The sequence below is a fragment of the Esox lucius genome, chromosome 22 (assembly GCF_011004845.1).
Source record: "Esox lucius isolate fEsoLuc1 chromosome 22, fEsoLuc1.pri, whole genome shotgun sequence".
Classification (NCBI taxonomy): Eukaryota; Metazoa; Chordata; class Actinopteri; order Esociformes; family Esocidae; genus Esox; species Esox lucius.
This window is the reverse complement of record NC_047590.1, coordinates 9,552,166-9,564,338: the sequence shown is the minus strand read 5'-3', so window position 1 is coordinate 9,564,338 and position 12,173 is coordinate 9,552,166. Positions and strand designations below refer to the sequence as shown.

The 12,173-nt window shown below is 43.8% G+C and overlaps 1 protein-coding gene across 4 annotated transcripts in view; it reads right to left on the bottom strand.

Moving 5' to 3' along the window:
- Positions 1 to 591: 591 nt before the first annotated feature.
- zranb3 (zinc finger, RAN-binding domain containing 3) overlaps positions 592 to 12,173 on the bottom strand; it is a 40,865-nt gene continuing 29,283 nt past the window's right edge. For 3 of the 4 annotated variants that reach the window (XM_010891084.3, XM_020042314.2, XM_010891083.4), the window contains exons 15-22: positions 9,462 to 9,583; positions 8,902 to 9,006; positions 8,521 to 8,663; positions 7,051 to 7,203; positions 6,174 to 6,353; positions 5,801 to 5,993; positions 1,933 to 2,064; positions 592 to 1,400 (exon numbers count right to left, since the gene is read on the bottom strand). In XM_010891084.3, coding sequence (XP_010889386.2) covers positions 1,302 to 1,400; positions 1,933 to 2,064; positions 5,801 to 5,993; positions 6,174 to 6,353; positions 7,051 to 7,203; positions 8,521 to 8,663; positions 8,902 to 9,006; positions 9,462 to 9,583 — 1,127 coding nt within the window. In that variant the 3' untranslated portion in view covers positions 592 to 1,301. The remainder of the gene's footprint in view (positions 1,401 to 1,932; positions 2,065 to 5,800; positions 5,994 to 6,173; positions 6,354 to 7,050; positions 7,204 to 8,520; positions 8,664 to 8,901; positions 9,007 to 9,461; positions 9,584 to 12,173) is intronic. The other variant, XM_020042315.2, reaches the window with a different exon arrangement.

Below are 12,173 nucleotides of genomic sequence, written 5' to 3'. Positions count from 1 at the left end.
CACTGCATCGGTTTTGCGGTGAAGACGTCAAACCATAGGACCTCTCTTTTAGATCAACTAGAAACGAGTTTGGGCGCGCCGTCGGGGACACGGTCGAGCGGATTTGTTTGATGGCACACGGATGATGACATGACTCTGGTGAGAGCGATTACAACCAGGCGCTGCCCAAGTGTCCCTGAAGCCTGAACTCCAAGAGCTGTGGAATGAATCAATATCCTCCCTCCACAATGCTGATCACCGACGTACAGTCCTCACTGTTTCCATAGTAACTTTTCCTTCCTCACTCTTAACTCGTTAACTCCTTTTAGGAAAACACTGGAGGTGGTTGAAGACTGATAGAACTGGCAGAATGTGGATATTATTACCTTTGTTTTTGACTTCAGGCAATATGGTTTTGTTTGCCTGGTAAATAACAGTTCAATAGAAAAGGTGCTCTTTATCCCTGTGAAAAAATAGGCTACCCTATGTAGGCGTTTTATGTGCATACCAGCAGTGGTCTGAATGTTTTTCATCGGAAAACACTAAACAGGCTCTTACTATGGCGTTAGGCTTTGAAACCATCTCTCCACAAACAACAAAGTAGATCACCCAAACAGAAGAAAATGCATGTTTTATTTTCATTAATGTCATGTTACTTAAGCCATTCATGCTTTTATAATTAAAACCATCGGGAACTAGCCTATTTGTAGAGGCCATTAATAGAAAAAAAGTGTGTGAGATATGTCGAGATATAAACTAGAGCATCGCAATTTTTCATCTCCGATTTTTCAGGGTTATTTCTATCAAGTTTGCACAACCTAAAATAGCAGCAAATGGAACGCTCGGCAGGCACTTTAAACAGGCCGGCATCGTCTGCTGCTTGTTCAGTTCCGCCTGTATCTGCACTAGAAAAGCCTGTCATAAATCAACCCTGACTCAGTTCTTACGGTTCAGGCACAAGGAGGGAGGGGAGCTGCGTAGTTTTAAACACTGGTTACAGGCAGCATTATTAAGTTACATCAATTCAGGTAAATCAACAACAGCATCCCTAAAGCAGGTCTCCCCTATGAGTCTTGCTTAAAACAGGTTTGAACCAGTTGTTGGGATGATGTCTTTTTAAGCACTTTTGCTCACTAGGTTGACACTGCCATAAAACCTGAAAGTGACGAGAGAGGCCGCACTACCCGCCTTCAAACATCACTTGAACGTTAGGACAACGTTTACGTAAAAGTACTTCACAGAAATGAAAAGGACTCAAAAGTATCATTCCTCTGTCGCTCATCGCTTCTACAACACCCCGTGTCTGAGGGAAAAAAAACATTTCATTTCTTGACGAAGAAGCGAGTGATGTCTGATGATACCTTGGAGGCAGCGAGGCCCTTCTTAATTTTGCTTCTCTCTTTGGCTTGCTGAGCAGTTCTCTGTAAAACCAACAACACATATGGTTAGTTATTGTATAGTACTTTGATCGGATTTGTGTTCAAAAGAGCATGGTGGTGTTTGGCTTGATTACTTTTGTTAATGTTGAGTTATCCAATCACATTTAGTCTACTAAAAGAGGGCGTGTAAAAAGAGTTGCCATTTTTACGATGCAAACGGACTGCTCTTTAACCTCTTAAGTTATTGTTTCATTCCAAAATGCCATGTACTGGAGCACAGAGCTAATAAACACGTTTTTTCACTGTTAAAAATACCTATAGACCACACCATACGGGTGTTTGTGGATAAATCTGACAATTGGCCAGTCCTCAGAAAATAATGTTTTGTTAGGCTTGGGGTTAAGGTTAGGGTTAGGTTTAGAGCTTTGAGGTTAATGTTAGGGAACACATTTTTTCCATAGCACTCAATTTGCTGGTCCTAAAAAAGTGAGCAAAGCAATGTGGATGTACATGCGTATTGCTAGTGTGTGTATGTGTGTGCGTGGGTGTGCACGTGTGAGACCAGGAAACGTACAGTCTTGTGACATACGGTGCAGAGGGTCTGCAGGTTGTCTAGGGAACATTGTCCACCTCCACTGTAGACCGGCCGTATGTGATCCACCTGCCAGAACTGACCCTCAACAGGGGCGCGAATCATCTCATTTAGCTAAAAACACAAACAGAAAAATGGACAAAAGTAAAGAATTAAATAAATAAATTAAACAGTTGAGCTAAATACTGTTTTTTTCTTTTCTTCAAATAAACAGCCATGTGAAAATGTACACCCCCTCGGAAGTTGTCTTTTGTCTTTATATATTTGTAAATATGGATATGTAATATTCACCTCAACACCTAATTTAACAAATGACACACATACATTAAACTTAAGAACAACCCTAGCTTCAATAGCTGAGGTTGCTCCCTTTGGCTGAAATAACTTCATATAGCCGTTTCGTGTAACTGTCAATTAGTTTCTTACATCGGCTAGGATACATTTCTGCCCACTCTTTTTTATAGTACTGCTTCAACTATCATGTTTGAGGGCTTTCTTACATGCAAAGTCCCCCCCAAAGCATTGTGATAGGTTGGAGACCTGGGCATTGAGTTGGCCATTCCATAACTCTCCATTTCTTCTTTTTGAGGCTTTCTGTCTTAGCTTTGCTTGTGTGTTCTGAATCATTGTGTTTGTGTGTTCTGAATCATTGTGTTTGTGTGTTCTGAATCATTGTGTTTGTGTGTTCTGAATCATTGTGTTTGTGTGTTCTGAATCATTGTGTTTGTGTGTTCTGAATCATTGTGTTTGTGTGTTCTGAATCATTGTGTTTGTGTGTTCTGAATCATTGTGTTTGTGTATTTTGAATCATTGCCCTGTTGCAGGATCCATGTTCGGTTCAGCCTTTTGAAAGACAGCCTCACATTTTCCTGAAGAATGCTCTGGTACAATAAGGAATTCATGTTTGAATCAATAAGGGCAAGTTGGCCAGGCCATGATGCAGCCCAAACCATCCTGTCACCATGCTTTACAGTTGGTATGGGGTTCTTATGTTCCAAACATGCCGCCTGGCATTGCAGTAAAAAAACTCAACCATTGATGTTTCACCCTTTTCATATGATGGTAAATGTACAGGCTTACGAACCTTTCCCGCCTGGGGACATTTCTATTTTAATTACATTAATGGTTTTAAAGTTTTGTGTATGTACATTTAAATTGGGTTACCTTTATCAATTAATGTTGTCGGACTTCAGCCCAAAAGTTTAAAAGATGCAAAAAGGATGTGTGTACTTTTTCATAAATGTATTTACATATTATTAAAAAGGTACTGTACTATGTATTATTTACACTGTTATGAATAGTTCCTAGTAGGTAATAACCATTTTAGTGTAAAATATTTTTATTAAGGAAATAGATCAGAGCTTGGACATTGGCCTTCACTTTTTAGAAAGAATAAATTCCTTCGGTCTATTATTCTGTCTTCAGAAACTGAAGAGGGAATTACAAAGCCCCATGTAAATGGGAACTAGCTGGGGACACTAGGCGAAGGTAAGAAATCAAATTCTTGTATCTTCTTTTTCCCTAAGACCTAGACCAGGGGAACACCAAATGGTATTTTAATTTGAAGCTAAGCCTTTCCCATTCTCATTTTTGAGGTGGAAAGAGTACCCCCCTGGGGACAATTCAGCCCAGAAATCAATCTCCATTCCCGGGTAGTAGCGGTAGTTAGAGTACCGCTCTCCCATTATTAGCCACAGGAGAACCAGAAATGGGTTACCAACCTTTACCCACAAAGGAAAAGTAAAGCGAAGCTCCACAACCACACCCACACTCAGTCATCGGTCGATGGAGAACACTCTCTCCGCCTGCTTAGAACTGGTGTACCTCTGAGACATTCCCCCAAACCCTCTGACACACTGCACCAATATCATTTATTACAGCAGTAGTTTATAGTCTTCTCCATTCAATACCGGAGGCCTGTTAGTCTTAGGCCAAATCTCGACATTGATTTGTGGGAGAGGCAGACTGTGCTTGAGGGGCCTTTACGGTACAAACGGCAGAGCAAATCAAACAGGTTCTTGGCTGAAGCTGAGCCATTGGAAACGATGCATGGAGGATCCGACAGGACTAGCCAGTCTGTTCACGTGAACCGAGGGAGAGGAAGGCGCGCGCACACAAACACAGGAAGCCGTGGGTCTGCACATGACGCCCAGTTCACGCCGGCACACACGCTGACACACACCACCATAATGGCTTATCTTCTCACAGCGCAAAGCCGCATATTCCAGGGAAGCAGGGAAAAAAGGTGTTTGTGTCATTTAATCCCACTGAGCTGCGTGTTTGTAGGAGGTAAAGGACATAATACTCCCCCCTCTCTCTCCTCCCCACCACTCCTCTACTCCCCTCACCTCCACTCCCTCACCTCCACTCGCCTCCTCTCCAACTCTGTGGAGACTTCAGCATTATAAATCCTTGTTTTCCACCCTCAGCAGAGGTACTAGTCAGTAAAGGTGCTCCCTTCTGTTTTTAATGCCAGAAACTCACATTACTCACATTTCTAATTTAATATTTTGTAAAAATAAATAATACGTGGATTCAACTGTTCAGGTGGGCACTATTTAACTTGAGTAAAAAATATATTGCTTTCAGTAACCTGACCATGTAATTCACTTTTTTTGTTTGTTTTGTGAAAAGTGTAACGTTTTAGCGACCAGGAAACGTCACAAGTTATTTGTCACAGGCTGCCACTGTTTGAAACATTGCTTGAGGAGACGCTCCCATCTCTGCAATGGAGCAGAGAGAGTGTGCAGTTTTTCCCCATTTCGCAACAGACGTCGGACCGGCCATCTGTCCCACAGAGACCAAAAAACACCACATTAAACTGTATAATAAAAAGAATAGCTCATTACTAACTCTCATCTCACTGCATCTAGACAGCAGAGGGTATAATGTAAATGTGAACCTCCACTGTAAATTCATGTACATGATATATTCAGTGCTCTTATCTAATTATCCTATATGCTCACCACACACTGTACAGTGCATGTCAACTTAAATTTTGTGTATTCTCACCCTATATATTTTGTCTATATGTTGTCATTGTCACTAGCAGATCCATTACACCAAGTGTAATTCTGATTGGTCAGGATAGGATTACTTTTAATTTCCTATAGTGCCATTACTGAACGTATTAAAACGGGTGAATAATACAAAATAATGTATTATTCCAGATGTAGGTGCATAAGCAGTTAGAAATGATATTGTCATTGCAACCTTAGGAAGTGGAACTTGGATCCACTTTGTCACATATGTTTTCAGCCACTAGACGTATAATGTCATCTCATTCAAACAGCCAGGTAAATAGTGTAACATCCAGTGACAACTTACTGAAAGGTGCTTTAGGATTATTTTGACTACACATTATCCATTCTGATAGTTGGACTTATAGCATTAAACAGGTTACTATGGATGAAATGACCCGTCTATAGCCAGCTTAATTTCTAAGAGTAGCCTATTTGCTACACTGTATAGTACCTTGCTAATTAGCTGTAGCCTAGATCCTTAACTGCTTGCTACTTAGCTAATGTCATGCTGAAGTGAACTATATTCCTGAAGTGAAATTTATATTTCAGCTGTCAGTTGTTGATGGACAAGACTTATGTAAAGATTTTTATTTCCCACTCAAAAAAAAAAAAGAAAACAGTTTTCAATTGCCCATATGCTCATTTGAGAATTTAACTAGAAATGTAAATGAAAACAGCACATTTCTGAGAAAGGCATCCAACGTATTCTAGATCATTCTTTCGTCGGAAAAAGGTGTGGTACATGAACAGTGAACCCAGTGAGAGTAATGAGATGGCCCCTATCTTTTGTGGCATCAAAGAGGAACGTACCCAGCAAACAAACAAACCTGTTTGAGAGACAGCTGTGCCAGCCAAGTGTTCTCCAGCATCTCCTTCCTGTGTGTGGGAGGGGCGTCACGGACCTTCAGGTAAAGCTGGTGAGCCTGCAAGCCGCAGCCCTGACACACGCCCTGCTCCGTCTGCAGTACCCGCGCACGCATATGTGACTGACTGGAGCGCAGCTGAAACTCCTCCTGGCACCTGGGACCGGAGGGAGCAAGTACAATCTCTTGGAACACAGCAGAACAGATTTTCCCGATGAGGGAACTTGTCTGAAGGTCACAGTCAGCTTACTTGGCTTTAGTAATAGTAACAGAATGTAACGTGGGGATTTTTGGTAATTTTTCCCTGGCTTCCCTGATTGTTGTGGTTGCTACCTACTTCTGGCTGCAGAAGCGGGTGTCCCAGGCCCCCCCGGCAGTCCCACAGGCCTGGTGGCAGGACAGGCACAGAGGACGACCTTCGCTGTCCATAGCCTGCAAGCAACCAGCCTCAGCCAGGGCCTCTGGAGCCCCGTCTTCACAAGGAGACTCCTGGTCTGGGGGATCTTCTTTTCCTGATCTGAGGAGAACAGGGCATAGAGTTAAGACAGACTGAAGGCATGGCAATACATGGGGTATTGTGTGTAGATTATAGAGTAAGTCTGTAATGTAACAAAATGTGGGAAAAAGTGAATACATTCTGAATGTGTGCGCGCGCGTGTGTGTGTGTGGGCGTCTGTGTCTCGGCATGGGTCTACGTTCCAGCAGGGTTAGGGAACAGATGGGACCTAGCTCTTGGGAGCACCCTGACGGTCCTCAACGGATCAGCTCACTGTGTGACAGAGAGCCAGTCACTGTGGTGGTTACCATAGCAACATGCTCTGTCCATCCCTGGCCTGTAAGAGGAGATTTTAACTGTCCTCATCGCACTCTCTCCACGCCTCAACAACCACTGGAGGAGTAAGTCAGAGGGGAGGGACCTCTCCCTGGAGGGGCTTTCCATCCAATGGGTTTTATTCCATCAGACAGTGGATTATGGCCTGGTTCGCCCGAGTTAAACATTCCATCGGCCCGTTACAGGCCAGGGCCTACAGTCTCAGAAGACGGATAAGAGTTTGTAGAGCTTCACTGCTGAACACCACGAAAAGAACAAGACTTAACCACTTCTTCCATCATCTAAAAGACAACCGTGTTTACTACCCCGAAATCTGCAGACGGAAAGAAAAATATACTTGGAGACCGATACTGAGATCAATGTAATGAGAGCTGAGACCCACTTCTCTGGTCCTGTGTGGCTGCGTGGTGAGCTAAAGGTGGAGCTTGAAGTCCTCTTGGCGAAGAAGCTGTCCCTTCTGATGACTCGGACACTCCCTCCCTCTCGCTGGACCTTTCCGACAGATGCCTGCGTCACATCTTCTTTGGTCAAGTACCTGGATGGAGAAACGGAAGTTTGGGCGGGAGAGATGGAGGGACAGAGGGGAAAAAGAGGAGAACGGGGACACATCAAAGACAGATTTTGAAGAAGGACGAGAGGAAGGGGCAGATCTCCATGAAAGAGAGAAGGAGGGTTGGAGAGGGTAACTGGTGGACTTCAAACAGGCCAGCTCACAGTCAGGGTGGATGAAAAGGCCTCTGCTACATGAAAGACAAGTTCGACCATTGACTGTAGAAGGGGTCCACCTCTGGCAGAACTAGGCAGGGTAAAGGTGAAGGTGTGGGGGTAAAGGCGGGCCTGACTGTAGATGGGACTACATCAAATAACCTGGCCCGGTTTCTCAACCGACAGGATAACATGAAGGAAAATATACTTAATACAATGGACAAATCATTGACTCCAATGGACATATGAGTTATTTTCCATCAATTTCTATCTGATAGTTGAAATCCAGATGAATAACATTTGTAAAAAAGAAAAAAAAGGAAAGGAAAGAAAAGGGCTCTGCAAAGATCCTGTTTCAGAGTCAAACTAATCTCTGAAACAGAAGTAAATCTCATGTAATTTGGTCAGTTTCAATATATTACTGTATTATATCGATGCCCACGGGAGATTGGTGTCTAACAAACCACAAGATTTTCACTGCTCTTCCATCTTCTTACTTCTTCATTGTGTTAACTCACAGACTCACAAATGCTCTGCAAGAACATGGAACTGAGATCTCAATTTCTTTCGCAGCATGCAGTCTCTAAGCAAGATATCATATTTTCAAATCAGCTTGATATTTATTCAATGGGGTAAACCTTGATTGGCCTTGATTAAGGAATAAATCCCACATTTTGTCCAATCAGTCGTTTGCAGTGTCCGATTTCCTCCTACGTTTACTCTGACTGGCTTCTGAGACACACACAAGTCTGGAATATCACAGCAGGAGGAGAGATGGGATTGGTGCACACACGTATGTAGGTTTTAATATCTAACTGAGGCTCAGCAAATTAGTACCATTAAAATTCTAATTTGCTGAGCTGATTACTAGAATATATCATATATATTTTTTCCCTTGATCTCAAAAACTAAACCTAACCCTAACTCCTAATCTAATCCTTAATGCCTAAACTTAACCCTAACCCCTAGGTCGAATTCTAACCCTAAACCTAACCCCAATTCTGATGAAGTGAGGAGTGGCCAAATGTTCTGACTTAATGTTCCGTGTTTTATTATTGCATTAAAGACACATACTTCAATTGTAAAACCTGCACACAAACACACACACTTCCTTGTATTTCAATCCTTTTGAGGGACCTCCACCTGCCTCTTGGTGCTGTTGTGGTTGTGTTGGCTGTGGGTAAGTTGGTCCAGGGCCGAAACGGGGCTATGGAAGACAAGACCACTACGACGCAACAGCCTCTGCTTCATGGCTGTCAGAGAGAACCACTGCTGCACAAGCCTCAAGATCTGCCCCGCACAAAGAAACACACAAAGGGAGGAATTTAGCACCACCTTTGAGGGTTACTCTTCCCAACTGAAGCCTTGACAGAAATTAATCATCGCTTTGTTAGTTACTATTTAAATCTAATCAGCATTTCCGTAAATGGAACAGTTGTCAATATTGCATAGTAGTGGACGTCAAACTAATGTTTGCTAATATTTAGTTAAGTACCCCCCCCCCATTCTACTTTCAGGTGTAACTGACCTGTGTCCTGTTCTCTCTGCGTCTGCTGAAGGGCTCTGGCAGATCTTCCCAGCAGTCCAGTTTAATGTCCAGAGGGATGAAGTTACAGTGCAGTGGACTGCCCTCCTGGTATGTGGACACAGTAACAGGGCAGGAATGAGACACACATGAGAACAATGAGACACTCGCATGCGAACGGTGAACTGCTACCGTTTAAAGGGATACGCACACATACAAATATGTGCCAATTCATCAAGCCCTGTTTTAGCCACAGTGACAAATCTGATCAAATCGACGCTGATTAAATCCATTTCTAAATAACGCGTGTGGCCTAGGATTACACAATCATGATTTCAAAGGATAAACCAAATCGGACTTGGTGCTTTAAAGCGATATTATCATGTCATATGCTAATCCTCTGAAGGGGCGCAGGGCTAAGGAGTCAGTCACACAAATAATCAATCTCCATTTAAATTGGCCCCGTCGTCTCAAAAGCACAAAGGGCTCTAGCACGGATGAGAGCAACGCGCGGGAGGGATGAGAAACAGAAGGCGAGCGCCGAATGCGGTGCCGTCCAGTACCTGGGAGTAGACATACACCCGGTCCGTGTGCATGCTGGCGCAGAACCTCATGTTGAGGTACAGGGGAAGTGATGCTGTGCAACCATCATCATCAGGGCTACACACACCGCCTGTCTGGGCTTCTGGGAGAGGTATGTAGAAGACAGGGAGGGGAGTGACAAATGAAGAGGGGGGGGGGGTGGGGGTGGAGGAACAGCGAGAGAGAGAGAGAGAGAGAGAGAGAGAGAGAGAGAGAGAGAGAGAGAGAGAGAGAGATAGGCGATTGAGAGGAGAGAGTGGGCAGAGGGTGGAGAGAATAGGCGAGATTGGGGTCGGAGGAGGGAGAATGAAAGGAGGAGAGAAGAGGGTGGAGAGGGGAGGTGAAAGAGAGTGAGATAAATGGACAGGAGGAAGGTCATTATGGTCTGGAGGCTTCCTAATGATGGCACTGTCTGCAAGAAAAGGTCAGTGGGTGGAAATTAGATACCGGGAACATTGCTGGGTTCATTTAGACAATGCCCTGGCCTATAACCCAAACTAATACCTCCTCTAAGACAACTCTGTGAATTACCTGTAAAACAGCCAAAGCAGTGCGGGGCCTGGGAATATGTATCGCTCTAGTGCATCTAGGAGAGTGACAGAATGCTCTTAGCACTTCGACTGGTTCAAATATTGAAAATCAGCACTATTTTGTGCCTGCTGTTACCTGAATTTGGTGGAACGTGACTGCTGCAGAAACGGGGTGATTTCTAAGGCCGGCGTTATTCATCTTACAAAGCACCATTATCGAGGTTTTCTTACTCCACAGAGTGGAAACCCAAGCCACCCAGTTCCCACAGCAGACCTCAGGGAACTGTCATTTCCACGCTCGAAGTCGCTAGCTTAATCGGTCTGAGTTTGCCTCGCCTTGTCTGACGCACGGGAGAGCTGCTAATGGTAGATTGCAAATATCACCCTGTATATCCCTATTAAATATCACCCTGTATATCCCTATTAAATATCACCCTGTATATCCCTATTGAATATCACCCTGAATATCCCTATTAAATATCACCCTGTATATCCCTATTGAATATCACCCTGAATATCCCTATTAAATATCACCCTGTATATCCCTATTAAATATCACCCTGTATATCCCTATTAAATAACACGCTGTATAATTAAAACGTTACCATAGATCATCTACAGAACGGGTTTCCCTACACAAGTCAATGATGACATGATTATAGAAATAGATTGTATTGACCACAACATCATTTGTGCCTACCTGCTGAGACAGACCCTGAGAGCTGATTGTCCTTCTCCACCACAAGGGAACAAATCAGAGAGCAATCAGGCTGTCAAAGCACTAGACCCTTGCAATCTTCAGCATTATGTCTCTCACCACCCTCTGCCTCATCTCTACTCCCCATTCTCTCCTTCTCATCTCTCTTCTCTATCCTCTGTCTTATCTTTCTCCATCTCAGTCTGACTAAACTCTCCTTTCTCACGTCCCATCATCATGCTCTTCTTCATCTCGTTCTCATCTCTCCCTTCTTCATCTCTTTCTTTGAACCTTAAAGGCTTGATCTTGCTGGGTCCCCCTCGCAGCGTACCACATTAACCCCCAGTCGGCATTAACTGGGCTTCCAGAAAAGTCCACAACAGTAAGAGATTGAGGTGGGTAGGAATAATTATGGCAGATTAAAAACACAAAGCCACATTTTCTTGATTTTCCTCAAATAAATAGGGGGCAGTTCCTGACAGTTCCTGTCACTCCCACGGCGCACAACTGTGGCCACCAATCCTACCTCCGTGTCACGGCACACTGACAACACACAGCTTCCTTGCCTAGCCGTACTCTAGCGACTCCTCCAGGCAGTTGAGCAAACTCGATCCCGGTTGTTGGCCAGTAAGTGCTGGTGAGCGCTTCCTTGTTGAGCGAGCAGTGTGATCAGAAGAAAAATGACTTGGCGACGGAGGGCAGATGTCTCGATCTTCCATTCTCTTAACCCTGCCAGAGGTCCTGGCAATGGGGCAACGCCGTAAGCGCGTATTGGACTTCACAGAATTGTCAGGGCAGGAAAAACAAATGGTCGAAATTGGGAAGTACTACTATATTAAAAAACAATATTTAGAAAACTCTTTGTAGTTCTCTATCAAATTATTTTGCACTCTTGGATCAGAACGTGTGAGGTTCTGTCTCTGAAGGATGTGTTATTCTGTCTTGGGCTGCTGTAAGTGCGCGAGCGTTTGGTGCTGTTAGGAACTGGCTGGTGTTCATGGTGCTAATGAATGTACTGACAGACAGACCGGCTGCTGGGGAGGAAATGGTAATGACCAGACCCCCTCCTGACACATCCAAGAAATAAAAGACGCGTTCTTCTCCCTACTGAATGTGAGGGCATCAATTCAATTCTGTTTACTGAGGTAAATGCAAATTACAAAATAAATAAAGATTGGCTCTATAAAACTATATCCCAGACCTAGTTCTAATTCCACTTTGGCACGCTGAGAAGAAAAAGCACTTGACTATATCTTCAATATCCTAGATAATAATAACAATACCACCCCCCCACCCCCATCTCCCCTCCACCTCCAAACCATTCGCCTCCCAGGGAGGCAGCTGGCAGTATATTAAGGATTATCTAATTTATTCAGCGTGATAGATAGCATTACAGCATTTTACCATATGGGTTACTTTTCACCCCAGACAATATCCCCCAGATATGGAAGAGGGAGAGAGGAGAG